The sequence below is a fragment of the Aureobasidium namibiae genome (genome assembly GCF_000721765.1).
Source record: "Aureobasidium namibiae CBS 147.97 unplaced genomic scaffold scaffold_16, whole genome shotgun sequence".
Taxonomy (NCBI): domain Eukaryota; kingdom Fungi; phylum Ascomycota; class Dothideomycetes; order Dothideales; family Saccotheciaceae; genus Aureobasidium; species Aureobasidium namibiae.
Window position 1 is genome coordinate 62476 of NW_013581193.1, and position 27211 is coordinate 89686.

At 50.2% G+C, this 27211-nt stretch overlaps 13 protein-coding genes across 13 annotated transcripts; 8 read left to right on the plus strand and 5 right to left on the minus strand.

Moving 5' to 3' along the window:
* Positions 1-697: 697 nt before the first annotated feature.
* On the minus strand, positions 698-2226 carry M436DRAFT_75181 (uncharacterized protein; the record flags this gene model as incomplete). The annotated part of the gene is made up of 4 exons (XM_013569216.1): positions 698-786; positions 817-1496; positions 1553-2116; positions 2183-2226. The coding sequence occupies 4 exons, from the start codon at positions 2224-2226 to the stop codon at positions 698-700; spliced, it is 1377 nt and encodes a 458-aa protein (XP_013424670.1).
* A 1567-nt stretch (positions 2227-3793) lies between these two features.
* On the plus strand, positions 3794-4809 carry M436DRAFT_53766 (DUF833-domain-containing protein; the record flags this gene model as incomplete). Its single annotated transcript, XM_013569140.1, has 2 exons — positions 3794-3859; positions 3919-4809. The coding sequence occupies 2 exons, from the start codon at positions 3794-3796 to the stop codon at positions 4807-4809; spliced, it is 957 nt and encodes a 318-aa protein (XP_013424594.1).
* A 97-nt stretch (positions 4810-4906) lies between these two features.
* On the minus strand, positions 4907-6694 carry M436DRAFT_75183 (uncharacterized protein; the record flags this gene model as incomplete). The annotated part of the gene is made up of 1 exon (XM_013569217.1): positions 4907-6694. One exon carries the CDS (start codon positions 6692-6694, stop codon positions 4907-4909), a length of 1788 nt encoding a protein of 595 aa, XP_013424671.1.
* A 736-nt stretch (positions 6695-7430) lies between these two features.
* Positions 7431-8924, plus strand: M436DRAFT_66256 (uncharacterized protein; the record flags this gene model as incomplete). Its single annotated transcript, XM_013569169.1, has 2 exons — positions 7431-7747; positions 7805-8924. 2 exons carry the CDS (start codon positions 7431-7433, stop codon positions 8922-8924), a joined length of 1437 nt encoding a protein of 478 aa, XP_013424623.1.
* Positions 8925-9028: 104 nt separating this feature from the next.
* On the minus strand, positions 9029-10009 carry M436DRAFT_66257 (MFS general substrate transporter; the record flags this gene model as incomplete). The annotated part of the gene is made up of 1 exon (XM_013569170.1): positions 9029-10009. One exon carries the CDS (start codon positions 10007-10009, stop codon positions 9029-9031), a length of 981 nt encoding a protein of 326 aa, XP_013424624.1.
* A 377-nt stretch (positions 10010-10386) lies between these two features.
* M436DRAFT_75185 (amidase signature enzyme) lies at positions 10387-12482 on the plus strand (the record flags this gene model as incomplete). The annotated part of the gene is made up of 3 exons (XM_013569218.1): positions 10387-10410; positions 10466-11374; positions 11418-12482. 3 exons carry the CDS (start codon positions 10387-10389, stop codon positions 12480-12482), a joined length of 1998 nt encoding a protein of 665 aa, XP_013424672.1.
* Positions 12483-12811: 329 nt separating this feature from the next.
* Positions 12812-13840, plus strand: M436DRAFT_84438 (uncharacterized protein; the record flags this gene model as incomplete). Its single annotated transcript, XM_013569219.1, has 1 exon — positions 12812-13840. One exon carries the CDS (start codon positions 12812-12814, stop codon positions 13838-13840), a length of 1029 nt encoding a protein of 342 aa, XP_013424673.1.
* A 1466-nt stretch (positions 13841-15306) lies between these two features.
* Positions 15307-16791, plus strand: M436DRAFT_53354 (MFS general substrate transporter; the record flags this gene model as incomplete). Its single annotated transcript, XM_013569062.1, has 2 exons — positions 15307-15565; positions 15617-16791. The coding sequence occupies 2 exons, from the start codon at positions 15307-15309 to the stop codon at positions 16789-16791; spliced, it is 1434 nt and encodes a 477-aa protein (XP_013424516.1).
* A 371-nt stretch (positions 16792-17162) lies between these two features.
* Positions 17163-19123, plus strand: M436DRAFT_84440 (uncharacterized protein; the record flags this gene model as incomplete). Its single annotated transcript, XM_013569220.1, has 4 exons — positions 17163-17303; positions 17361-17641; positions 18557-18618; positions 18675-19123. 4 exons carry the CDS (start codon positions 17163-17165, stop codon positions 19121-19123), a joined length of 933 nt encoding a protein of 310 aa, XP_013424674.1.
* Positions 19124-19747: 624 nt separating this feature from the next.
* On the minus strand, positions 19748-21371 carry M436DRAFT_53337 (uncharacterized protein; the record flags this gene model as incomplete). Its single annotated transcript, XM_013569059.1, has 3 exons — positions 19748-20527; positions 20583-20876; positions 20928-21371. 3 exons carry the CDS (start codon positions 21369-21371, stop codon positions 19748-19750), a joined length of 1518 nt encoding a protein of 505 aa, XP_013424513.1.
* Positions 21372-22279: 908 nt separating this feature from the next.
* Positions 22280-23077, plus strand: M436DRAFT_84442 (uncharacterized protein; the record flags this gene model as incomplete). The annotated part of the gene is made up of 1 exon (XM_013569221.1): positions 22280-23077. The coding sequence occupies one exon, from the start codon at positions 22280-22282 to the stop codon at positions 23075-23077; it is 798 nt and encodes a 265-aa protein (XP_013424675.1).
* Positions 23078-23135: 58 nt separating this feature from the next.
* M436DRAFT_66262 (putative uridine permease) lies at positions 23136-24917 on the minus strand (the record flags this gene model as incomplete). The annotated part of the gene is made up of 3 exons (XM_013569171.1): positions 23136-24389; positions 24442-24697; positions 24805-24917. The coding sequence occupies 3 exons, from the start codon at positions 24915-24917 to the stop codon at positions 23136-23138; spliced, it is 1623 nt and encodes a 540-aa protein (XP_013424625.1).
* A 965-nt stretch (positions 24918-25882) lies between these two features.
* M436DRAFT_53632 (Clavaminate synthase-like protein) lies at positions 25883-27175 on the plus strand (the record flags this gene model as incomplete). The annotated part of the gene is made up of 4 exons (XM_013569112.1): positions 25883-26163; positions 26218-26900; positions 26946-27037; positions 27086-27175. The coding sequence occupies 4 exons, from the start codon at positions 25883-25885 to the stop codon at positions 27173-27175; spliced, it is 1146 nt and encodes a 381-aa protein (XP_013424566.1).
* Positions 27176-27211: the final 36 nt, after the last annotated feature.

Here is a 27211-nt window from a genome sequence, read left to right on the forward strand (position 1 = left end):
AAGAAGGCAAGTGAAGGTATGGCAATGCAAGAGGAGAAGATCGTCAGGTTAGTGTCCTCCCGCGACTCTCCACTGCCCTCTAGCTCAGATGGAATGATGTGTGAAGTTTTCAAATTCTCGAGGTCACGAAGGGGCCTAGTCGGACATGGACATCAGAAGTCTCGAGTTTATCGACCCGGTCACTGTTGATCTCTTGCAGTGAGGTCAACATTAGCCGCTACATCAGTTATTTTTGCAGTCGTCAGTCCACCATATGTTACGAGGCATTCGGTGTGTGGTGCTCAAGATACGAGAAACTGCACTCGTGTAAGCTAGCTTGTCAATCGTGTTACTCTTGCTGTGTCTATGTATACCTTGACGTCCAGGGTCTTGCGATCCGTTAACCCACAAAATCGAGTTTTGATATGATTTCGACCCGACGTGCACGAAAAGAGCGTGGATCTGAATCAGAACAAGCAATGCAGGACACAAAAGCAACCGAGGATGTTATTGGTAAACAAAATAAAGTGGTATTGAACGTTCTAAGAACAGAAAACTAATGCAACCCAAGAAACTTGTCATAGCCCAGATTCCCCTGAACCAATGAACACAAGAAAATCAGAATGGGCATATTATGATACACGTAAAGTATACGATGAAAAAGGTGAAAGACCTGCATCACCTCTCATGCTAACGCGAAGAAATGATAGTCATAGCTTTACAGGAAGAAGAGAGATGCAAGGAAAGCACCGAAGGTCGCAGCGCCCGAGGAGACAACCATAGACGAGGCGGCACCACTGCTGGTAGCTGCAGACTGAGAGGCAGTCGAGGATGGACTTCCAGAGCTGCTGCGGGTGGCGCTGGAGCTACCGCCAGTGCTGCTGCTGCCCGTGGCTGAGGCGGTTCCGGTAGGGGTTGAAGGAGTGTAGTTGCCAGCAAGGCCAGGTTGGTTGCTGTCTTGCTCAGACAGAACGGTGAGCTCGAGGTTGTTGAGCTGTTCACCGTTGTAATCGTAGACAGTAGCGGGCATGGCGGTCTTGGTGACGGAAACAGTCTTTCCCTTGTTTGCGCTCGAAATACCGCTACTGATCATGGCATCGACGCCACTGGGACGAGCGGGTAGGTTCCAGGCATTGTAGAAAGAGCTCTCGGTGATGAGGTCAGGATCACATGTAGGAGGCTTGCGACCGGTGGCAGTGCTGTTTGCAGAGTTAAGGAGGCTCTCGTCGAGCTTGCTGTACTGCGTAGCCAAGTAGCCGTAGTCTTCACGGAGGTGGATCTCGTCAGCGCTGGTAATGTTGACAAGACCGTAGTCGTTTGAGCCCTCGGAGTATTCGTAGACCAAACCACCGGACATGACACTCATCTGCTCGCCGTAAAGAACAGGCACGTTGGTAAAAGTGCGGGGCTTGACGAGGTTGCATCCGTACTCGGAGAAGAAGACAGGAATGCTGGTGTTGCCGAATAGATCAACCAGCTTGCTGTATCCAGATTGCTCGTAGGTGCTATCACCGCACCTTATCATGTTGTATCAGTATGCCGAAGGTTCAACCACAGATGCTTTGGAACTTACCATTCATAGTCGTTGAGGCCGAAGAAGTCGATCTTGGAAGACGTCGAGTTTGACAGCTCACAGCCAAGGTACTCCCAAGTGTCGCTAAGGACGTCGTCAACATCAGCAGCTGAGTAGCCAACAGGGATCTCTCTGTCGATGTTCTTGGCAATGTAGTCCTTCATGTCGCGCGTCACAGCGCGAATGTAGGCGGGTGCATTGTAAGCACTCTGTTCGTTGATGATCTCGTTACCGGAGAAGAATCCGAGAAGATTGGGGTAAGGTGCGAAAGCCTCGATGATGCCGAAAACGTGGTTTAGGTAATCGCTGGTGTAAGTTGTCCAAGGCTGGACGCGGTCAATGTAGGACCCGTAGAAGCCGTTGTTTACATCCAGGATCATGTGGATACCAGCAGCGTTGAAGATGGATGCACACTCGTCGTGGTTGACATCGGCAATCAAGTTGTAGACTCTGATAGTGTTGACTCCCAGGCGCTGCATAAGAATTGCATCTCTCAAGCAAGCATCTGGATCACTAAGAGGATCGCTAGTCTCAGTCACACCGCTCGAGCCGCCAGGTTGATAACTTTACTCAACCGTTAGCAAAATGCGCCCTGACGTGCGTCATGATTGATGCTTACTCAACACCGACGATGGAAAAGCGATCTCCACCAGACTTGACGAAGTTTGCACCATTAACATTGATAGTCTGAACTGCTGCTGCAAAGGATGAGAAGAGCGAGGCCGCTGCCAGAGCGGTACCCGTAATAGATGTCTAGATTGAGAGTTAGCGTACGCGTTCTGAAATTGTGAAATTGCGTGCTGGTGAAGTTACCGTCTTCATGATGATGTTGAGGAATGCGAGAAGGATTTCTAAAAGCGAGCGTGATGTAAATATTGAGGAAAGCGCGAGTATAAGAAGTAGGAAATTCCCAGCCTTCAACCAAGCCGCGCAGCAAACGTGAATCCAAAACCTTGATATTCTTGGAAAAAGTGGGCGTATGATGGAGCTTGAAGTATCCGACTAGCCGCCGCGGCTCTTCCAGAAAAGTAGGCCAAGCACTGCTCTGGAAGTTCGGGAGATTAGGCTTGTCACTTTGATAGGTGCCGCTCTATCTCTGTATTTCATGCTGAGACAGATTGTATGAGCCCTACACCCGGATCTTCCTCCTCCCTGTCCAATTTATTGCTCCGGTCTTCTGTGCGACTGAGGACCTTCCTTTCTTGTTGTTTATTATATGAGAATCAAATTTCTCGTTCTCGTAAAACTTGTCCACCGTTGGTCAATAAGCCCTGAGCAGCTTGTTGCGATACGAAATGTTCGTGTCTGATGGTTAATTTTGGAATAGAAAATTCGGTCCGAACCTCGTCAAGACAAGGTCGATCGTTATGGAGATCCGTCCGGTTCACCCAGCAGCGAATCACGATGGGACACTCCAAAACTCCTCAAAGGCATGCCACAATGCGGGAATAGTGTGGTACAGACGGTACTGTGGCACTTGTCCGGGCGCATTACAGACGAGGGCACACGGCTTTTACTGAAAGTCGCAATCGTTGCGGTCATTACTTCAGTAGGGTTGCTGCATGTTGAACGCTCGACGTCGACATAAACAAGATGTTGATCAAGCTTCCACACTAAGGAAGCATGCATAGCTATTAGTACCAACGGTGTAACACAACTAAAGTTTGTAACTCCTACAATTCTCCCACAACTCCCACACAAAGATACAGAGCGTAGAGATCACTATGGAGATGCACAATCATGTCGAGGAGTCAGAGAGGCCCAAAGAGAGCCCTTGATACCATATCTCTCAGCGGACAAGCCCTGGTCCGCGAAGATACTGTGCCCCTCTGTAGTAGCACGCGTTACTAACTTTGGCACATGAGGAGTATGCGAGTCAACATCTTGACGGACACAAGGCGGGTGCCGGCTTACTTGTGGAGAGCTCTTTCTTTCGACACGTCTTCCTATCGCGAGTCGCCATGAAAGTGTTTCACAAGCGATGGAGGGTATAGCTGCGTCCAGTGTCATACACACCTTGAAAGCGTCTTTTCGCATCCGTTTTGGTTCATGATCAAGCTCACAGAAGCAGTCTTGTCAGATTTGTCAAACGCTGGGCATTCGGCGCGGAAGTCTTCGGCAAACGTCATGCGACGCCGGCCCAGCCACCTCTGACGGACAGGCGGCAACCTGCAGTCCTCAACCACAAACAACATACCCAATCTATCAAACTCTGAAATCTCATCCCCGGAACCCTACAGCATGTGTATCGCTTTGCTTACGACTGCGCATCCCGAGTATCCGTTCATTCTGCTGAACAACCGCGATGTAATTACGCCCGAACCAAACTGGCCACGTCTGGCCGACTGACACCATTACGACGATAGGAATTCTTGAACCGTCCCACTGCAAAGGCCACTTTCTGGCAATCGCCCAATGAACATGTTCTAGGAGGTCGTGACCTTCAACGTCCGGAGCAAGGCACATGGCTGGGCCTCACCAAGCAGGGTCGTCTGGCGTGTCTAACCAATTTCCGCGAGTCTGGCGCCCAGGTGTATGGCACAAAGTCACGTGGCGGATTGCCAAAAGCATTTCTGACATTGCCCGCGTCAAGCGCGCAGTCATCTCAGGAATTTGCACGACACATGGTCGAGGACGTGGGTGTAGGTGATGTTGGGGGGTTCAGCCTTCTCTTCGGTAGGTTGAGCAAGCGCAATATTTGCGCGCAAGAGGGAGAAGGCCTTGCAATCATGTCGAATCGAACCCAGGATGCTTCGGCTACCACCTGGATCTGTGGCAAATCTGGTGAGATTCAAGGTCTCAGCAACTCGCATTTCGGTGACAGATCCTGGCCCAAAGTTGTTGATGGAGAGAAGCGACTTCGAAGCGTCATTCAGGAGCACACTACCGAAAATTCGAGCAAAGAAGACTTGCTCAACGCGTTGTTTAAAGTACTGAGTGTGGACACTTTGCCCCATCGTCAGCATGGTCAAGACTGGGACACATATGTCTATCAGCTCCGCAACAGCATCTTCATCCCTCAGATTGGTCGAGATGAGCTGGATGATCCTTCTGCTGATGATGTTGTCGTCACCGATACAGATCGCACCACAAAGACCGATAGCGAAGCCTATGGTACCCAGAAGCAAACTGTCATTCTTGTTAATCGCAAAGGCACCGCCACGTACGTTGAAAGAACACTTTACGATGATCACGGTCGTCCAACAGATGACAACGTCCAGCAATACGAATTCGAGATTGAAGGTTGGAACGATTGAGAGCCTGACTAAGTCTGGTCTTGGAGACCTCTACCAACAGGCTGCGATAATCGCACCCTAAGACACCACGCTATCATGATTCACCTGTTCCCACCGTTTAGTGATCGCCTAGCGCACTCCAAGTCCCCACCTCGACCTGATCAGGTTCTGTGTTCTCCTTGTTCTGCCCTTTGCCGATGGAGATGCCTAGCCCGATGGTCTTGGGCTTCGCGATGAATCCTGTCAGCTTCTTCGGGCTCAAGCTGTGCGGCCTCCTGACTGCAAGTTCGACGTCCTTGGTACTCTGAGCGGCAAGCGGTAGAGGTGCACTTGGCAGTGCATTCATCGTAATTCGATGCTTGCGTGCTTCGAAGCTCTCAGTATCTGGTCGTGGAGTATCTGTGTATACTTCGAGCTTCGAGCGTCGCTGCTTCTTGGTCTCGGGGGACTTGGGCATAGATGCATCTCTCTTTGAAGCTGGAATGTAACACTCACGTGCCTTGCCCACCTTCCGCATACTCAGCACGGATGCTTCGCAGACTTGACTCTCCTCGTCACCTACTTGATCGTTGACATCGCTGTACACGCTACGATCGTTACTCATGATCTCTTCAGTGGAGGATGAGTCACTCTTGCTGTGTTGGTATGCGGCAAGAGTATTCAAGCTGGAATTCGATGACGCATCAAGGTAAGCTTGCAATTCGCGAGTCCCTGCCGTGAGCATGTGCTGGTTGAACATTTGGGTCGAACGACTGGAAACAGTGCCACCACGGTTGTTCATTGAGACAGCCCTGGAAGGGTGTGTTTTCGGCGAAACTCCTGAATCTGGACTGGGATGTGCGGTCGTGCCCAGAGCATCGGCATCGGTACGATCTTTGGCCTTCTTGGCAGCCACTAGCAGACGGGCAGGGTTGCGTTCGGATATGGGTGGAGGAGGTGTGCTAGGCACAGGCGGCAAGAGAGGCGACAAAGGTGGCCTCGGGTGTGGCGTCGGGGGTCGTGAGAAGGGCATTTCGGACAGATGTCTTGGAGCGACCCGGATAGGTGGTGCAAAACGACGATTGATGACTACGCTCTCGTCCGGTATCCGAAGGAATATGGTAGAACGACCACCAACCGCTACTTCTGGCTCGTCATGAAGCTCACAGATTGCGTTGCGTCTACCGAAGTCGTACATGGGTAGCCTGCCGTCACTCGCGCGCGATCTTGTCTCCAACTCAATCTCTTGTCTTGCTTGTGCTCTGGCGACAGCACTTTTGGTTGCTCTTGCCCTCCGACATAGCACACCCAAGATCAACCCGAAAGAGATGATGAAGGCTGCCACCGAGAGAGCGAAGAAGACGGTCAGTGCTGATCTCCCTGCAACTGCACGGGGTATGCCGGTCATCACGCTGCGCACGAACAGGATAGCTGAGACCAACAGTATCGACCCCGAGGCCAGGGCTGAGAGGCCGAGCGTTGACAGCGAAGCATCGAGCTGGCGCGCACAGTCTCGCTGACGTTGCAGCACCCGAGATGGCTTGTTGTCTGGTCTCTGTACCGGACCGTCCGCGCTTGGAGGTATCAAAGCTGGTAGCGGGGTTGGTGCTCGATAGCCAATCTGTGGCAACACGGGTTGAGGGCGCTCGAGTGGTGGGGGTGTGACCGGATATGGAGGATCTGGCATGCCTTCTCTGGCAGGTAGAATTTGGGGTGATCCGTCTCTGTACTGGACCCATTGGCTTTCACGTTGCTTTGGATATGTGCTACGCCGAGAGATGCGTGTTTTGCTTTGGTGGCGTGTGCGGGATCCAAGTACTGGGCTTGGTCTGGCGTGTGGGCGTGCTTGTTGGTTCTGTGGAGGCGAATCCGTCCTCAGAATATCGGGTGCACTCTCCCAGGCTGGTGGCAGTCGTATTTTTGCCATGGTTTTTGCGTCACTCTGGTTGTGTCTCCTGTCCGGTCGGAAGATCAGAAGCAGTATATGAAGAATGCTCATTCAGGAGCGGCTGGTCGACAAGAGGTGTTGGGTCCATACAACACGATCTGAGACCAAGACGTTCCTGCCACTGTTTTTTCACACATCGGCAAGCAAACACATCGACCTACCTCGTTGCTTCTTTCGATGTCTCAGGAGACTTCGACAACTATGAGAATGACAAAGCCTCCTGTGGATGGAACATTCCACCTTTGTTTCTCCAGCTTCTGGAACTCAAGACCTTTTTCAACGCTGAGACGAGTTTGAGACATTCTGCAGTCTTCCAAGCTCCATCTATGGAATCTTTATGCTTCTATCCTCTCTTCCGAGCCAGATGCCACTGCACAGCGAGGGCTTGCAGTATTCGAGGCGTACGAGCTTATACCCAATACTTACGTACAATTCCGAGAACAGTCATCCTTTGATGATCTATTCGAGTAACATGCACCTAAAGACGTCTCTCGGCAATTATCAGCACGTATGCAAGGTCTCAATGGATACTCTCGATGATCTTCATGCTTGATGGTAGCGCCAAGACTGGGGCCCTGACTGTTAAATTGTTAGATTCGTCCGACTTATCTCTCTCTTATCACCGCCAAGTCATTGACCGCTGCTACTAAACTCACGCCGATACCTTTTGTTCTACAGCTGTTGATCTCAACGCATATCTCAGCCAGCTACCGTAATGCCCAAAGCCGACACAACAAAGAGACAACGGGCGTCACAAGTTTGCGACTTCTGTCATGCACGAGGCCTGAGATGTCGATGCGGTGCTGCTGGAGAAGACGACCATCAAGCAATTAGAAGTACTGGTTGCCTCACTTGCAAGGACTATGGCGTAAGTTGTAAAATGGATAGGCCTGTCAAGAAGCGAGGAAGAAGGCCACAGGTCATGTGTCCAGACGAGAATGAGGTTGACACGACACGAGATTTGCATGCCATGTCTCTACAAACTACACATAGGCTTGTTCGGATCTATCGCGACACAATGTACCAATGCTAGTAAGCAAAGTTTCGCCATCTCACAGTCACGTCAGCCATACTGACTCTTGTCTTAAGCTTTCCATTCTTGAACGAGAAGGATCTTCTTACAAGATGGGAGGATCGCATTCCTGATGCCGAAGAGCCATCATACATGCTCTTAATGGCTCTTTGTGCGGTCAGCTCCCATACAGCTGCACTAGAGGCAGTCTTCGACAAGACCTTACTCGAAGATTTCGCAATACCAGACAGCAAACGATACTTTGTGGAAGCCGTTTCGAAGATCCCGGCACGGTTTTCTATGCCTCAAGATTTCGACTACCTACGGTCGTTTGGTCTTTTGACGGTCTACTCGTTGCAATGCGGCAACAATAGTGATCTGCATCGCTATCTTGGAATGTATCACGCTCTTGTCGCTGAGTATGGGTTTCATGATGAGAGCCGCTGGCCCGATAACACATCACTGTCCGAAGTTGACGATCGCCGAAGGTTGTTTTGGTGCGTTTATCGGCTTGAGATTCATTCCTCGTGCGTGTTCGGGCATATGGTACGTCTGCCAGAAGCACAAGTGTCAGTGTATTATCCTCGGATCACGCCTACCATGGACCCCGAAATACAAGCTTGGATCATAGGCTGGGACTACATCACCGACCTCTTTCGTCTTCTGGAATATGCCATCATTGGTCTTCGAGCTTGCAAAAATCGTAAGGCTTTACTCGCCGTTCTCTGCGATCGTCCTTCGCCGACTATGCTGCTAGACAGCTTGGCCCAACTCAAAGCAAACAAGTCTCGGACTCTGACTAGATTGAATGACTCTGATGGCGAGTACTCTAGCAATCGCTGCAAGTACATGGCTGTGCAGATTAATTGCACCGAGACAATCACAACGATTATGGCTCTACTATATTGTCAGGCCCCTGCACGCGATGTCATGGCAGTAGCCCAAAAGTTCCTACAGGAACTGAGCTCAGCTCCACTGATCATGTTCAAGATTGCAAGCAGTCAGATTGTGCATCAGCTACTCGGAGTAGGTCATATGTTCTCTAACGCATCACGCTATGACAGTGATCGATACCGGACGGAAGCAAAGAGACTCATCGCATTCCTCGGGGACCTAGTGAAAAGTCTGGAGAGTGTTGTGCCTGCAGCGGGTTCTGCTGGTGACAAACTACTCAGGCTTGCAGAAGCCAACACTTGATTGCAACAGTTCAAGACCGCGCCGAAAGAAACAAAACCATGACCTTGGGTGCCGACAACGCAGGGCGCCACCGAGAAAGCACAAACGAGCTTTGTCGAATCCTCTTATCTTATAGTCAGCCACGTCATTCCTATGAGACCACCGCCGAGTCGCTTTCCATACACAATCAGGACCAAGAACGAGAAGGTGCAGATCAGTGGGATTGCCGCAGCAGTGACGAGGCAGTTCTGCAGCCCTTGCGTCGTCCACCATGGAGTGATACCATAGCTGATACCGAAGCCAATCGTATTGCGGATGACCATGATGGACACCATGGTCTCTCCAGCAATCTCCTTGAAACAGTCGACATTGTAGCTCACTGCAATGGAGCCACCGGTCACACATCCAAACGTCAGCATGCCGAGACCAAATACCAAGCCGATCCAATGTACTTGGTGATAGGCACCAACGCCCCAGGTGACCAGACCAGCTGCAGGGATTATGCCAGAGACCGTCAAAACCCAAAGACGGTGCTCTGGCTCTCGTATGCCGTTGTTGCGACGAGCAAGCGCCAGAGTGATGGAATCTGCGATCTTGCCGGACCACAGACAGGCGAGTGCTGCACCGACGATTGGACCTGCATACACACATCCGACTTGTGCTGCGGAACATCCATGTGGCTCACCTGTCAGTACTGGACTTGCTGTCCCGTTGAGGACATTGTACCACGCAAGGTTGATGCCGTATAGGAAGTCGGTCCAAGCGACAGTTGGAAACCTGTAGATCATGATCAAGGGTCGATACATCATGTGCAACATATAGCAGTTGCTGGGTCGTCCAGGTAGTGGTCGAAAAAGATTGTACTTATCCCGTCTTGTGGTCGTTCTTTGGATCGTTGTCGAAACTTGAATCTGCTGTGAGGGAGCCGTAATGGACTTCTCCGACTGCATCTGCTTTTCTCCCCCATTCTGTGTCGCGCAGTCATTTGTGCTCTGGATCTCGACATTGACGCTCTCCAGGGTGGTGCCTCGGCAGTAGATCGTCTCCTCCATGAAGAAGTAGATAATCAGGAAGATCACACCACAGATGATCGTGCCCAAGTTCATCGTCCATCGCCAACCATACGCATCATTGAATCACCCTGCTACGAGCGGAGCAAGGAAGTTAGATGGCAGTTGCTGTTCTGTACCAATTGCCATGATTTTTCGGTTGTTAAAAGGATGATATTCTTGTTGATAGTCGGCACTCGAGCGTGGGCTTTTCAGCAGCTGCCAGCCACATTCAACAGCTGATGACAGTCCAAGAGTAGTTTGCAGCAGATCTTCTCAAGATTATTCACCGATAGGCACCGATCAGATTCATCTGACTGCATAAGAGCTTGATTCGCTCCGTACTGATTTCTCATCTTTCTCTCATTTTAACAACAATCTTTAAGATAACGCGACATCACGCAATAGTAGTTTCTTACTTTACTCAAGCAATCATGATAGCTTCCGTCGAACCACAGGTAGGCTTATCCGTCGTCAGTATTTGACAGATTCTATTTACTCACATACTGGAAGTCACTCTCTATAGTCGAGGCAACAGTCTCAAATCTGGCAAACGCGCTCTCAAAAGGCCAAACCAACAGCGTTGAATTAGTCGTGAAGTCGCTGCTCCGTGTCGCAAAGTATGATCGTCGCTTTACTCTTCTCAACTCGATCCCCATCATCAACCAAGATGTATTCGCTGCAGCACAAGCTTCTGATCAGCGCCGAGCATCCGGCCAGTCAATCGGTCCACTGGATGGTATACCATGCACGGTCAAAGACTCCTACAAGATGGCTGGTATGACCGTAGCCGCAGGATCACCTGCTTTTGAACATCTTGTTGCCAACGAAGATGCTTTCACCGTCGCAAAAATTAAGGAGGCCGGTGGAGTCATCCTGGGTCGAACAAACATGCCTCCTATGGCGGCAGGAGGCATGCAACGAGGTGTTTACGATCGTGCTGAATCGCCATACAACGCCGATTATTTGACTGCCGCCTTCGCATCTGGTTCATCGAACGGGAGTGCCACAGCGACCGCTGCAAGCTTTGGCGTGTTTGGCATGAGTGAGGAGACCATTTCTTCGGGACGATCACCTGCCTCGAACGATGGCTTGGTTGCCTACACTCCGTCCAGAGGTATTCTCTCCATTCGTGGTAACTGGCCGCTGTTTCCTACTTGCGATGTGGTTGTGCCACATACGAGAACCATGACGGATATGTTTGCACTCCTTGACGTGATTGCTGTCAAAGACGATAAGAACACTTGCGACTTCTGGCGGGAGCAGCCATTCGTCGGACTTCCGGAGATTGATACTGTACGTCCAACATCGTACCAGGATCTTTCTAATGCAAACGCACTTGCCGACAAGAAGATTGCAGTGCCAAAGATGTACGTCGGCGGAAAAGACTCTGATTCTCGGGCTCGAAATGTGCACGCGCCAGTCCGTCGTCGACCTCTGGAACAATGCTAGGAAAGCTATCGAGTCTCTAGACGCTGTTGTTATTGAAGTGGATTTCCCTGTCGTCAACACTTTCGATGCAACTGACAGCCCCGATGCCTCAGATCAGGCATCGGCTCCACCTCATCGCAATGATGTCGACATGTCACAGCTCATGGCATTTGCATGGGATGACTTCCTCGCTGCCAATGGCGACGCAAGAGTTGCAACATCCCTGGCGCAGATAGCTTCAGGAACCATATTCCCTCGTCCACCAGGTGCCCTGCTCGATCGCTATGATCAACAGGACCCGCTCGTCCGGCACAAAGATGTTGTTGCGCACATCACATCCAACCGGCCTCGGACCTACGACATTCCAGGTTTGGGCCAAGCACTCCACAACCTGGAGACTCGCCGCAAGACAGACTTTGAAGACTGGCTGGCTGCAGAGGGTATCGATGCTGTTGTCTGGCCTTGCAATGCGGATGTCGGCAGAGCAGATTCGGATACCAATGAAAAGTCCGCAATCGAGGCCTGGCGTAAGGGCGTGTTGTACTCGAACGGCAACTGTGCTATCAGACAGCTGGGCATTCCTACTGTAAGCGTGCCCATGGGAATCATGGCTGATACGAAGATGCCTGTCAATTTGACATTCGCTGGCAAGGCGTATGACGATAGTGCACTTTTCGAGTACGCGTTTGCATTCGAGCAGGCTACGCGGTTGCGACAGACGCCCGGAAGAACACCAGCGCTTCCGACAGACAAGATCACGATTTCAAACTCGGCAGGCAAGCTCGGAGATCTGCCACCGCGCCTGACAGTGAACGGAATCGAAACTATGGTTGAGGAGAAGATGGAGAAGATCCACATATCCGGCACTCTAGATGGCAAGGAGCTGTCGGAACTGCATTTATATGTAGACGGAGATGAGGTTCATACCATCTCGGTTGTTCAAGGGGTTTGGAGCGCAGCTATTGACATCTCTGTAGATGTGCACTGGTCCCAAGTGAAGCCAGAAGAGAAGAGAGTGCCGGATCTGGGCAAAGTAATGGTCATCGTTCTTGCTACAGGAAGTAACGGGCGTTCATCGGCCGAGATGGTGTTTGTCTAGATCTGAAGTCAGCCACCGGCTCAAGGATGCGATCAAGAGCTTGGTAATGTTAAAAGTGCAACAGCGCCTATAGGTGAAAGCTCGAGATTGGGGAGTTGGCAGATTTGTGTTGCCTGATTGTCAGCAAGCTCGGCGTCAAATTCACTCTCACTCGCGCCTGCTTCTTTCAGCGCCAGTTTGTCTCGCACAAACACCGCGACTTTCTCTTTCTTACCCACTTCGAGCTTGCGACAAGACCAGCTCGTCAACTCATCTTCATCTTCTCCCTCCTTCATCGTCATTGCAATTGTCACAACCAACCTCAAAGACCGTTATTGACATCTCACACCATGCCGCCTAAGAGTAAAGCCGCTCCCACGCACACCGAGCACAATGTCTACATCACAAGTTCAGTCACCTTTGACAATGGAAAAGACGATTTCGGCAGACTCCAGATCTACCAAGCCTTTTCATCGCTGGACGAGGCCAATGAGTTTTGTGAGGCCAAAGCTGATGAGCTTGCTATGCATCTCGGAATCGAAGCTCCCTCACCCACCCTCGACAATTACTCCAAGGACGGCACCTTCAGAATGGAGCTACCATTGGAAAATCGGAAGAGAGACGTCACCGTCGAGACACTCATCATGCCTCTGATGGGCGGCATCATTATGCATGACAAGCCTGTATCTCGCAAGACACCCAAGTCAACAAAAACTAGCAAACAGAAGCTCGCCAAATCAAAAGCCAAGATGTCTCAGGTCTCCGATGAGGAAGGAGAACCCGATCAGGATGTCGACATGGATAGCGACCCTGTCTCGCCAAAGACCACCACAGCCAGCCGCAAGAAGTCCAAGGACTCAAAACAGGATAAGGAGGCTGGAAAACGTGACTCTGTGGTCGATCCGAAAACAGTCACCGAGGCCGATATTGCTGCAGCCCCTACTGGCACTGCTGAGTGTCTCAATTTTTTCTCGTCAATCACCATATTTGGCCACCACAGTCACTGGAGCGAAGAGCAACTGAAAGTGATCGCTAGAACCTTCGGAGCCAGGGTCAACAAAACACTGCCCATCTACAACGACTGGAACCACCAGCTCGTCATTGGAGCCGATGTACCCTCGAGCATCTTGCGCCGAGTGAAGCAGAAGGAGTTCAAGCACATCACTCCTGATGAGCTTTTTGCTCGTATCCGGGTTATTCCTCTCCCACCTGGCGCACCTCCTGCCCCAGTTTTCACAAAGGAGGAGATCGTCAAGCTTTGCAAGAAAGTCCCAGGCAAGCCAGTCGTGAGAATGAGAATCGTTAAGAAGAAGGAGTCGGACAGCGATGAGGATGTCAAACACTCCAAGGACGTGGAGTCCACCGATGAGGAACTGTGATGTGTCGTGGTCGGTGTTTCAGTGCTGAGAAGAGTTTCTCGCGATGATCAATACCATGGAGGATGAAGAGTGCATCATTTGATGTTACTGCGGAGCATTGCTACATGAGAACGATCATGGCTAGCAGACGTGACTGCAAGAGACCTCTCGCTTCACGATAGATATGGCTGGAACAGCTTTGCTCTCGTTTCCACTAGAAAGAATTATTAGCCTTCACGATACAGCACCATTGGTGCTTGAACAAATGTTCTTCCGCAAAAACGTGCAATTCCATGTAATGGACAAGATAATCAGGAAGGCAAGCTGGCAAGTGATAGAGATGATGTTGAATGCTCGACAGATCTGCTTTCCTCTTGCGTCATGCCGATTGCCGATCAGCGCCTCTGTCCGCAACCTTGACACTGAGGCCTTTCAACGATCCTGTTCCACTTCTATGCTTCAACCTATTCGGGAGCATGCTTGATCTGCTTGTGATACGTGTCGGTGGATTCGAGCCCTCCACCTCCGTGTTCTGGCAAACTCATGGGAGGCTTGAGTAAGAGACATGTTTCCGTCATCAATGGCTGTCGGACCCTGTGCCGGACTTCCGTGCCAGCTCGGCTTCATGCGTTTGTTGACTCAACATGACCGCGTTTACTGAGCCTGAGAACCAAGAATGTGCATACAGTCATTAGACAATGGTACTGGAGGATTCTGTACTACCGTCGACCTCGGCGTGCGACGCGCACGCCATATGTTGGTATTCCGTACATAAAGGCTGCCGGGCGAGTCTTGCGCGCGAAAAAGTGGATTCGACTGACTTCGTCGCTATCTCGGTGGATCCCTGACGACCAAAATCTTGAGGCTGTTCCATCTTTGGCGAACGCATTGGTGTAGATCCCCCGAAGATCTTTTTGCAGGCCACTATTTTCTTTCTATCCTTTTGCTCAAAAGCTCGTGAGGCTACCCTTCCTCTCGGCTTGCTCTACTCTTCAATTGTCTCGTCTCTGCAAGGCCCGATCAGACTGGAGGGAAAAGCGATACCCATAGATCGATTGCTGGAAGTGCGTCAAATATAACATTCCGGACTGGATCTTTTTGCTTGTTTCTACTTAAAGATCACGGATGCTGGAAAAACAGCCATTATGGCTAGCACATCGAATGACAATGGCTACTCGTCACCAGAGACACCATCAGAAGGCCTGCCTATACCTGGAGAACATGCGCGCCTTCATCACTTGTTAGCCATGGTCGACGAGCCGGAGCAACCACCCTTTATCAGATCTCGCATGCACTCAACAACGCCTACATTGCATGAGGATTACAATGACCGCCGCAGCTCCAGGACCACAAAACGACACTCTTACAGCTCCATGACCGAGAAGGAAGTAGATAATCGTGAACACATGATCCAGCAGAAATACGCTGAACGCCTTTGCTCCAAGTGCAAGCACCTTGATCGGGACCAGGAAGCTGCCCTGGAAGCTATGCAAATTGTTCCGCCAGGAAAGGAGCAAGACAGCAAAATTGTTACTTGGGACGGTGAACATGATCCAAAAAAACCCATGAACATGCCCGAGTTCCGCAAATGGTTGATCGTCATCTCAACTGGTCTGATGACTTTCTGTGTTTCATTCGCCAGTTCGGTGTTCTCGACTACGACGTTCGTCACAGCTGAGCTGTTTGGCGTCAGTAGTGAAGTCATGATCCTGGGTCTTGCGCTCTATGTACTTGGTTTCGCTTTCGGTAAGTCATTCATCGTTCTTACCTCCTAACCGACTGCTAACGCATCTACAGGACCTCTGATCTGGGGACCGCTTTCTGAAGCCTATGGCCGTACCCGTCCTCTCTTCGCTGGAATGATCATCTTCTGTATCTTCCAGATCCCTGTCGCTGTCGCTCAAAACCTGCAAACAATCTTCGTATGCAGATTCTTTGGCGGAGTCGCTGGTTCCGCTCCTCTGGCCATTGTTGGCGGTATGTTTGTCGACTTTATGGAACCAATCAACCGCGGTGTAGCCACCAGCGTCTTTGCAGGTTCTGTTTTTGCAGGTCCAGTAGCAGGACCAGTTGTGGGCTCTTTCATCACCTACAGCTACCTCGGATGGAGATGGACTGCCTGGATCACTCTCATTATGTCTGTATTTTTCACCGCCATCGCCTATCTGGTGACACCAGAGACTTACGAACCCGTCTTGCTGGCATGGAAAGCTGACAAGCTTCGCCATGAGACGAAAGATTGGGCTTTGCACTCCAAGAGTCAAGAAGACCCTCTCAACTACGATACCATTGTCAACAAATATCTCATGAAGCCTCTGGTCATGGTTGTCAAAGAGCCAATCCTCATTATCTTGACACTCTACATGAGTCTGGTTTACGGAATTTTGTATCTGACTTTTGAAGCCTATCCCATCAGCTTCGAAATGGATCGCGGTTGGTCACCTGGTCTTGCTTCGCTACCTTTCATCGCAATCTTTATCGGAGTAGTTCTCGCTTGTGTCATCCTCGGTGCCTTCAGTAAAACTTGGTATGCTAAGAGGCTCATCGCCTCGGGCAAACTCAACCCCGAAGACAGGCTTCCACCCATGATTGTCGGCTCTTTGATTCTTCCCATTGGTCTATTCTGGTTTGCGTGGACCTCGCATCCCGACATTCATTGGGCGCCTCAAGTCGTCTCAGGCATCTTCATTGGTCTTGGAATCATCTTGATCTTCATGAGCGGTGTCACGTACATGGTTGATGTGTACCTGCTCAACGCCAACAGCGCTATTGCCATCAACACCTTTATCAGATCAGCAGTAGCTGCCGGCTTCCCCATGTTCGCTACATATATGTACGAAGGACTTGGCGTAGATTGGGCCACTTCGTTGTTGGCGTTCGTGTGTATCGCACTTATCCCCTTCCCTCTGATCTTCTGGTTCTATGGTAAGAAGATTAGGAGTTTGAGCAAGTTTGCATTCAACCTTGGCTAGAAATGCTGGGCATTCACTCCCAGAGCGACTGGGCGCAAACACATTTCGATGGATTCAAGAACACTCATTTTGTAGATTCTCTTCCTGTAAATTTGCATATAGATCTTGCGATATGAACAGATTAAGATTTCCACGTGGAACTCACGTCACAAAGTCTTGTCACTCGACCGCCGTCGTTTTTGCTCAAACTCACTCTTTCCAAGCTTCGGACTCCCAACCGTGACTCCGACACTCTTGATGACTCGAAAGCTGTTCTCTACATTTATAACATGGCGGTCCAGGTTCTACTGCTGCTTCTGTACTTCGACACGACTTTACGATACTTGCTACCACAAAAGCTCCACATCAGCAGAATAAGACTCTCGACCAACATGCGCTTCTCTGATATCGGCATTGCACTCATGACACTGGCTGTCTCGGTCTACGGTCAGGGGACCGAACAGCCAGTCACCAACCTCAACGACGTCCGACCAGGTCACATCGAAGACATGGCGGCGCTTCCCTACGAGATCGTGAGTGTGCCTTTCCCTTGCCACCTCTAACTCCATCATCACTAATATGTCACCCAGCAACGCTGCATCAACCTCAACGTACCCATGGCCTGGCACTTCTACCCCGACCACCTCGATCTCTTCTGCGACAAGAACACCGGAAACTGGCACCAAGACCTCCCCATCTGCATCGCCAACGCTTTCCCCTCGTCTCCCGCCCACGCCATCTCCCTCTACAACATCTTCTCCTCTTCCCTGTGTCGCGGCTACGCAGGTCCAGGAATGCCTTTGACGACTCTGCTCACCGTCAACGACCGCGTGACTATCAGTACCATCTTCCCCACGCCCTCGGAGACGAGGTATGTGATACCGACCAATACGGGTAGGCACAGCACAACGAGCAGTCATGCGTGTCTTTGGGGTCATGGGAATCATGACCATTGTGGGCAGAAATCGACACCGGTGGTGTTTGCGACTAAGAGTTCAAAGTGGAGGATGAGTACGCTGCCGCAGATGCCTACGACGACGGAGTGGGGGGTTAGTAGGAGACCTACTACTGTTGCTATGCCTACAAAGTAGATGAAGATAGCAGGAGAGGTGGAAAGACTCTGTGTAAGAAGGGAAGGCCGGGTCAAAGGTTTTGATACAGGGATCTTTGCGATAACTACGAAAGAATGAAAGCGGAAGAGATCTTAATACAATAGACATCAAAGATACTATCTCACAGCTTCAACAGTATCTAGCAGTCCCGGCATCGGATGTTCAGCTCATTTCTCTGAAGCGATGCAGTTGCTCTGGAAATAACGAAATGATTATCGCTTCTCAAGCACACAAGAATCGTGTTCATACCGCCATAAAAAATCTCTGGAGCATGCTCTTTTCATGGTTGTTCTGCATACCTGTAATGTTCAAGTGTTTCATCCGAACTAGAAGCTTCTGCAAACTCACGTATCTCGGCATAGATCCCGCTTGTGCAGAAACGATCAGAGCAAGCGATCATGATGAACCCCATGGGCAATATCTTCGCGCTTGACCACTTCCATCTCAAAAGCTGTGGCCATACTGGGGTAGCGCGCAAGTATCAGGGACAAACGAGATATATTGAAACTCCTGGGAAACAGTCTGGATTTGACGGCACAGATACACAAGATATGTCGCACCCTTTGCTACTCACTTTGACTTCGCCATCACCACGATGATGGACCAAATTCTCACATCAAACTTTTGTGTACTGAATTCGGCCCCTCTTGCTCGTCGCTGATTTTCTTGTGTAGCAAATCTGCGGACGCTTGCTCCTACGGGACTCTATACCGCAAACTTGCTCAACCAAGACCACGTCCGCATCGAAAACATTCTACCTCATTCCCCCCTGTTGCTGCCTGATATCCCCAGTGATCTCGCCAGAAGCAGAAACAGCGATCCTGGAACATCCCGAGCGTGATCTCCAGGGCATCTGGAAACATATACAAACACCCCATCTCTCCCTCTCTTCTTCCCTCCTCTCATTCCACGGAACCATCTTGACAAGTTGCCTCTCCACTCCTCAACACCAAGAAAAGATCCTCTCTCTCAACTTTCCATCACTTATCACCTCTTCACAAGATTTGCAAACCATGTCTACCTCTCTCAACGCCCAAGAAGCAATGCCTTCAACCGTTGAAGACGAACCCCAGGCCCGTGGAATCTTCGACATGAAGAATCTTCTCGCAGAGCTGAGTGACATTGAGAAGCAGCCTGCGACCACAAAACAGCCAGACCTGCACCAACAGACAAAAGCGAGTATGCCTCGTTACTTCCCCCTTTCTCACGCACATCCTCAGCCAAAAAAATTCTTGTTCTGACGGGTTGGTGAAAAGTTCTTGCTACTCTTTTCTCCCACTGGGTTTTTAATGAGAGTGAGATGAGATTGTGTGGTTTTTTTTTCTTTTTTTTTTTTCAAAATGAAATCTTTGCAAAGTACATCTTTTGTTTCCCACTGGTGATTTGTTGTGATGTATCTTTTGTGATGTGACTCTGTATTGTAGTAAAGCTATGTCGGCTTGTGATTCTTGTTGCTCGAATCTAGCCTCCGACTGTTCGGCGAAAGTGCTCAGCGTGGCTATCTCGAAGAAGTCATGATGCCCAAGGAATGGGGGTAGTTTAGGGACTCTTTGGTCTCTCTTCTTGCTTTTGCATTTGAGAAGTTCATGATCCTTTGCACTTTCCTGGTAATACGTTAATAGTGATACACGTGTTGATGCAACCATGCTCGAGATCAGAAGCTTGAGGAAGTGTCGTCGGAGTTGCACTCCGGTGGGAGAAGCGATCAAGGCATCTTTAACAAGATACTCTCAACCGAACTTGGTGGACTGCAAATCACTGTGTGAATGGTTTTGTATGGTCGCCATGATAGGATAGATATATTTGAAGCGGTTTCATAATGCATAAGAAGTATACAGGCAGATACAAGATAAATGTGGACAAGCTCAAAGCTTAGCCAGTCTCTCCTTGGGACCCGCCAGAGGATCATATGCAGCGATACTGAGAGTATCCGGTGCCACTGCTGCAGTATGAGTGTGCAAACTTCTGACATCCAAAAGTTCAGGAGTCAACTGGTCAACGCTGTTGCAACCAATCAAGCGCATATTCATTTCCATCTCATCCTTGAGAAGTTGCATCGCACGGTCGACACCAGGCAGACCGTATGCAGACATGGCGTACAGGAAAGGACGACCGATGCCAACACCCTTTGCACCCAGACACAAAGCCTTGAGGATATCTGTGGCACGACGAATTCCGCCATCGATGTAAACCTCAATCTTGTCCTCGAGACCCAGACGACGCAGTTCAGGCATGGTCTCGGCGAGAATCTCGATACCAGATCTGGAGGTGTCAAGTTGGCGACCTCCGTGGTTGGACAGAACGACACCGTCGACGCCTGCAGCAACGGCTCTGATGACATCCTCGACTCTTTGAACACCCTTCAGTAGGATGGGCATCTTGGTGACACTCTTGAACCAGGGGATATCCTTCCAGGACAGGGAGGGATCAATGAAGGAGGAAATGGCTCTTGCGGCACCTTGGCTGCGGTCGACGTTGTCACCACCGGTGTTTTGAACATTGCTACCGACGTCTGAGAACTTGGAACGCATATCCTTCTCGCGACGTCCTAGTTGGGGTGCGTCGACGGTGATGAAGAGGCCCTTGCAGCCGCGCTTCTCGGCGTGTTCGATGATGCGTTTCGTGATGTCTCTGTTCTTGTTGACCTGTGTATATCTGCGTCAGCGCTGATTCTCTATCCTTGACAGATGGCCAACACACGTAAAGTTGCAGCCATTGCACCTGATCACCCTCAGCAGCGTCCATGATCTCATCGAAAGAGCAAGAGGCCAAAGTAGGAATCATCTGTATAACATTGTGCTTCTTTGCACCGCGGGTCAAGACTACCTCGCCTTCGGGGTTTCCAAGCTTGCCCAGAGCAGTGGCAGTGACGTAGAAAGGCATGCTGACTTTGGTACCCAGCATGGTTGTAGACATGTCGACCTTCTCGACATCGACGAGGATCTTGGGTCGGAACCAGATCTTGTGGAATGCGCTGTGGTTTTCACGCATCGTCTGTTGAGAATGTCAGTGGCAGTCGGGACATGTTGATAATACTAGACTTACGATCTCGTCGTCAGCACCGCTGGAGTAGTATGCCCAGGCCGTCTTCTTCATGACTCTCTTGGCGACAGCTTCAAAGTCCATCAGGTTGTAGCACTGCTCAAGGATTGGCATACGCTTGATCCTCTCTTGTCTTTCAGCTTCATCAGGATCCTCCTCTTTTGTTTCCTGTTGGACAGTGTTCATGTCGACCTCGCCCAGGTGCTTGCTCTTGTCCAGGAACTTGTCAAGAGTGTCTGGGGGATGGATGGGTTCGTACTCTTCCGTGGCATCCTTTCCAGCATACTTGAGGATGATCTTGGGACCTCCAGGATGTTCGGGGAGGAATTCGGTAACGTCGTAGGCGCGTCCATGGACGATGACCCAGCATGAGTCGGCGTTGTTGTGCTTGGCCACCTCTTCGCCAGTCAATTTGACGGCCTGCGTGTTGTTGCTAGGGCGATTCATGTTGAAAGCGTGCTCGAATTCGACCGGGACTTTATTGAGTGGTTCGAGGTAGCGAGGCTGGACGAGAAGGAGCCGGTTTGGAGGCGTGAAAGAAGAGAGAAGGAAGAAGTATGCCGATCGAGCCAAAGACTATCGGCGGACTGTCGCTGTTCTCTCCCTGCTCGGAACAAGGGAATAGAAAACATGCTGCCGCCGGGTCTTCCCCACACCAGACGGCCCAGAGATGCGGAGATAGCAGGCGATTAACCTTTGACCCTCGGCTCAGCTCCGTCCGAAGCCTTTCTTCGTGCAGTACTCAGTTTGCAACAGATACATGAAAGAGCGCCTGCATGGGTATCGACCTCTGGCGTGCTACCAGTCATCATCTCCATATCCATATCAGTTCTTCGTCCCGTCAGTCTTGATGGAGGAGGACGCGGATCGATATCCAGCTGAGGCTCTGTAAGATGTTTTACCCCACACTTTACACGGCAAATCGCCTTTGCCATGATTGGCCAAAATTTTAGCATGACCAAAGACCCTTTCTGATTTGCTGTCCCGACATCGCTCCTTCCTGTATATCGTCCCAGACAAGTAATATTAGACGCTTCATATCAAATACACAAAGCTCTGGACCTAGCTTCCAAAACGTCAATGCACACTTCCACGGCCGTCCTTCTGGTCGACTTTCTTTGAAGGTAAGCAAACCGCCAACCCAGAAGCAGGATTGGTTCGATGCGGATGCCAGACTTCATCATCTGCTTTACCAGCATCGGCTATAAATTGAGGGGTAGATAAATTTGCAAGTCAACTCAAAACCAGTATTGCATGTTAGAGTAATATCTTGTCTTCCTCGTTTGCATTGAACATCCCGTTCTCTTGACCTGCTGAAGCAACCTTCATTCTCGCATGTGAACGACCTGACAAGAATGGTAACCCAGCGACTTTACATCTATCTCATCGCTCTCAACTCAAGCAGCAATGCCAGAGATGTACTAAAATCGCTACCGGAGCATCCCATAATCAAGGGCAGGCCTCACGGCTGGGTGCATCGGCCTCACTTGCTCGATAAGAATGAACTTCTTGCTCATGTCTGGGATCTGTTTCTCGTCACGAAAAAGTCAAAATTGCCAAACGAGGCTCTCAAACGCATCAAACATCATCTGACCATCCCCTTCGCGCTGCCGAAAGATCAATTCGAGCAGCTCTTATCGACCTTTGAATCTCGGCCCAAGGCTTCGGACAGAACACCTCCGTTGCCGGAAGAATGGCAAAAAGAAGGTATACCAAAGTCAGCCATCACCGCCGCGAAAGACGGTCCTCTTGAACCAGGCGAGCTCCACCTCGATCCATCCATGGCCGAATTCCTGTCTGATGCTCTGCGTGCCAAACTCGCCAACGAGCCTGTGAGTCTATTCAACCTGTTCAAATACAAAGGCAGTAGTGCCATCCACGATGACTACATGGAAGACTTCAAGAAAGGCTTTGGCAGCTCGGCAGGAGCAACAGTGCGGTTCATGGGTCCTGTGACTGGACCTTCAAGATATGGAGATGATGGCAAAGCCGAACAAAGCTGGGATGATGCAAATCTCGTTCAGTATGATACTATCTGGCATTACGCATACATGTTATCGACTGATTTGTATGCGCCTATGAATGAGAAGAAAATCTCTGGCTTGGATGATACATGCATTCTTTGCGTGAGCGAGGTGGAGCTATGGCAGTAAAGATCCTCGAGATGTATTTTAGTTTTGGGAAAGCTATAGTAAATTGAATCTGTTCTGGCTACTTTAGCTCCTTGACGTTCTCTCGAGCAACTTTGGAGACATCAACGATTTCATCGCCCCAAGTCTCTACCAGCATACCATCGATAACCTTCGCCCTCTCTTCAGGCCTCACATAGTCCTTGGGCTCATGCCACTCTCCCAACGGCATAATCAGCGCAGGAGGCGAGAAATAGCAACAAGCCCAATAAACTCCAAAACTCAATATCAGCCCAATCTCATAGGCAAAATAATAGGCCTTAGTAACACCCATCGGCGCTCCCACGCCCATATTGTTGAGAAAGCCGTAGAAATTGGGAACTATACCAATGATGTAGGCAGCATACGCACGCCAGTTCCAACCGTGGAAGTAGTGGTATACGCCTTCTTTGTCGCTGGTGTAAAGGTCATCTATTTTGAGGTAGCCGCGGGAAATGATGTAGTAATGACATAGCAGCACGCCAGTGATCGCGGAAAGGAAGATCTGGTATGAAGCTAAGAAGGAGATGAAGATGCCGGCGCTGCCGAGAAGATACCAAGGGTTGATGATAAACGATACAGCAGCGCAGATAAAGAAGCCTTTGCGAACAGTAAGGTATTTCGGGAACAGTGCCGCAATATCGTTGCCAGCGGGTAGAGAATTCTCAAAGATTGATGAAAAAATGGCCGAGTAGCCGAAGCAAGTGGCGATGAAGAAGCATCCGGCTCGGTTTGCAGAGCTGTACTCAGCCGTCTGTAGCATGTCGAGGAAAGTAAGAGGGTTCCAGATGACTTCGCCATAGATCGCTTGTGATGCTGATGCAACCAAATTGCCAATGATACAGACAATAAAGTTGCTAAGAGGGAAGCCAGCAAGATTACCCAAGATAACATCGTTGGGTCGACGTGAATAGCGCTGGAAATCCGCAGCATTACTGGCGAAGGTCGCACAATTTGCGGCACCGAGGAAGAAGAAGCGAACAAGGAGCCATGTTCTTTCCGACCCTGTGGCTGTGCCCTTCTGGTGTGCGATAGCTCCAACACCGCCAGCCTTGGTCAAAGTCCATGCACACATAGCGACGGCTGACACGACAAAGACAAAGAGCTTGGCGTAGATGAGCGACTTCATCTTAGGCACTGAAATGACCAGGAAGGCGCAAGTGACCAGCCAGAAGATGACACAGCCGATGAACTCCCCAGAGTTAATAGCGGAGCCTTCGCCCATGATGTTTCTGAGCTTAGTAATTCTGGGTGTCAGGGCGTGAATCATCACGTAGATGCACTGGCCTCCTTGAACCTGTAAAACGTCAGTAAAAGGTTGGGTGTGATATAACCAATATACAACGTACTCCGTTGACTCCGTTCCACACAATGGCCATCACGGCACGATTGAACGTCGGCCACCATGCTCCGAACACTCCAAAAGCAGCTCTGTTCAGCACTGGAAAACCGATGTGATATTTTGCTCCAGCACGACCATTGAACACGATAACAATCGCGATGAGTATTTGTCCTCCGAGAGCAGTGGCGATGGACTCCCACATGCTTAATCCCAGAGCTTGGGCTGAGGATGCTGCGTACCAGTTCGAAACAGTGGCTACTGCGCTGAACTAAAAGGTCAGGTATGCCTTCATGTCCCATGTTCGGTCGGCGAGTTTGAGTGGCCTATAGATTGTTCAGTGGAAGCTCAATATTCGCATCGAATCACGTACCTGATATCATCATTGTCAAGCCACATGTCTTTGCCCTTGACCTCCTCCGTGCCAGCTGCATGCAGATGAGGTCTGGGTATGCCATTGCTGATTCTGTTCACGAGGCCCGACATTTCGAGACGGATGATGACAAACAGAAACAGATGCTGGGAATAAGAGATATCCGCACAGGGGCACTCGAACTAATTAATAGATGTATGAGTGTGCCATGTCGGTAATCAGTCCTGCATTCATTATCTCTGAGCCGTGTGAAGGAACATTCAAGACAAACGCCTATCGCTCAAACCGGTCGAGGTCGTGAGCGCCGAGAGTTTGGCATATCGTAGTCGCAGATAGGTAATGCTGATCGGTAGTTCCGCCTAGGCTATTCGCGAACTTGCATGGTGCCAATTTATGTTTTGGGAAGAAGATAATATGAAATAACAGTAACAGTATAGAATAAACTCAACTAGTTCCATATCTCTCTGGCTTACCTTTTGGTCGCGCACCATGTACTATTCGAGTTGTGCACTATACACGTGAGACTCGTTTTGAGCAGACATTTGAGGGATCATGTCTCCCAATCAAAGTTCCAAGGTAGCCAAGCACCTGAAGCGACTTGACAACCGCCTGACCCTTGTCGAGATAACACTCACGGCCAAGGACGGGCAGTGCTTATCTATTGTTTCGTCGTCGCGAAGTCGAGTCAGGCACGGCGAATCCAGATGAGATTGTCTGTGAAATGATGCCAAATGTCATGGGTTGGAATTATGAGGTGTAAGAAGAAGGAAAGAGTGGCTGGTGATCAAGCTGTTCTGCCTTGGCCATGACTTGTGGCCGCTCTGAACGAATCTCCTCGCTCTCCACCCTCCACACACCTCCGCATATCCTCTTACCTCTGTCACAAGTTGACTTGGCATGATAAGAGATTATTGGCCTCCTCTAATGGGCACGCCTGTCTTGCTGATAGGGCGATATCGATGGCGAGACGCCGATCTCCGATGAGTCTCGAGATCGCTCGACGCACACAGAGAATAGGTAGCTCATAAGTACACTTTTCGACGCGTACAGACCTCCAGTCCTCTGAATACACCTAAATATGTCGTCGACAACCGTGACTGAGGTATCTGCAAGCTACAAACTTGAGCTCCATACGGCTTACGGTCCAGCGTTCCGTGATGTCCTGAATACCGCACCACGCGATGCTACCGAAGCAGAGGTTCCGATTGTCGACCTCGCCGGTCTGTTCAACAGTGCCGAAAAGCGAAAGGAGATCGCTCAAGCTGTACGTAGCGCGGGTACCAACATGGGCTTCTTCTACATCAAGAACCATGGCATCGACGAACAAGTGATTGGAAAAGCCAAATCTCAATTCCTTAGGTATTCACTGCACAACTTTATGTGTCTCCACACTGGCTGACTCTGAACCACCAGCTTCATCGAGCAAGACACTGAAGAAAAGGAGAAGGTCTCACAAGACAAATCCAAATACTACAACGGATGGAAAGCTCCTCGCAGTACAAACATCAGTCGCACCGAGTCCGTCGACGTGAAGGAGAGTTTCAGCTGGCGCTACCATCCCGAGAACGATCCTGATCATCCTCAGCCCCTGTCATCTCTGCCCTCTGAAGTTCAGCCATGGATTCGCGGCGAAGACTTTGTCTGGCAAGGGACTTCGCATCTTTCAGATTTCAAGACCGATATCTTGACATATTGGCAATCTTGTTTGAAACTAGCAAGACAACTCGTCAAGGTGTTCGCTCTGAGCCTGGATCTACCAGAAGACTATTTCGACTCGAGAACTACATTCCCCGGTGCTGATGGAGTGTTGAATTACTATCCTGTCACCACTGCAGAGGAAACGGCAGCTAACTCGGTGGGACTGGGTTCGCATACCGACTTGCAGCTGTTCACTTTGCTTTGGCAAGATGAAGTTGGTGGTCTGCAGGTGTTGACAAAAGACGGACAATGGATCAAAGCGAAGCCCAGACCTGGGACGTTCGTCGTCAATATCGGAGACTTTATGATGAGATTGTCAAACGACTTCTTCAAGAGCACGGTGCATAGAGTGTACAACCGTGCGCCTGTCGAGAGAGTCTCGATGCCTTTCTTCTTTGGTAAGCTCGTTCGTGTATGGGATATCGGTCCGAGACTGATATGAGCAGGTTTGAACTTCAACTGCGTCGAGGGCGTCATTCCGACTTGCACGAGTCCCGAAAATCCCGCGAAGTACGAACCGATCAGCTGTGGCGATGTGAGCATCAAACTCCTTTCCTCCTTTCCATGAACTGACTTCTCACAGTGGTGTCAACTCCGATTCAAACTTGAAGCGGAACGTATGGCGAAAATGGTAGCAGAGCGTGAGGCCACTGCGGAGTTGAAAGCTAAGTAGGTAGGCTGGGAGCAGACCTCGTATACACCACCAACA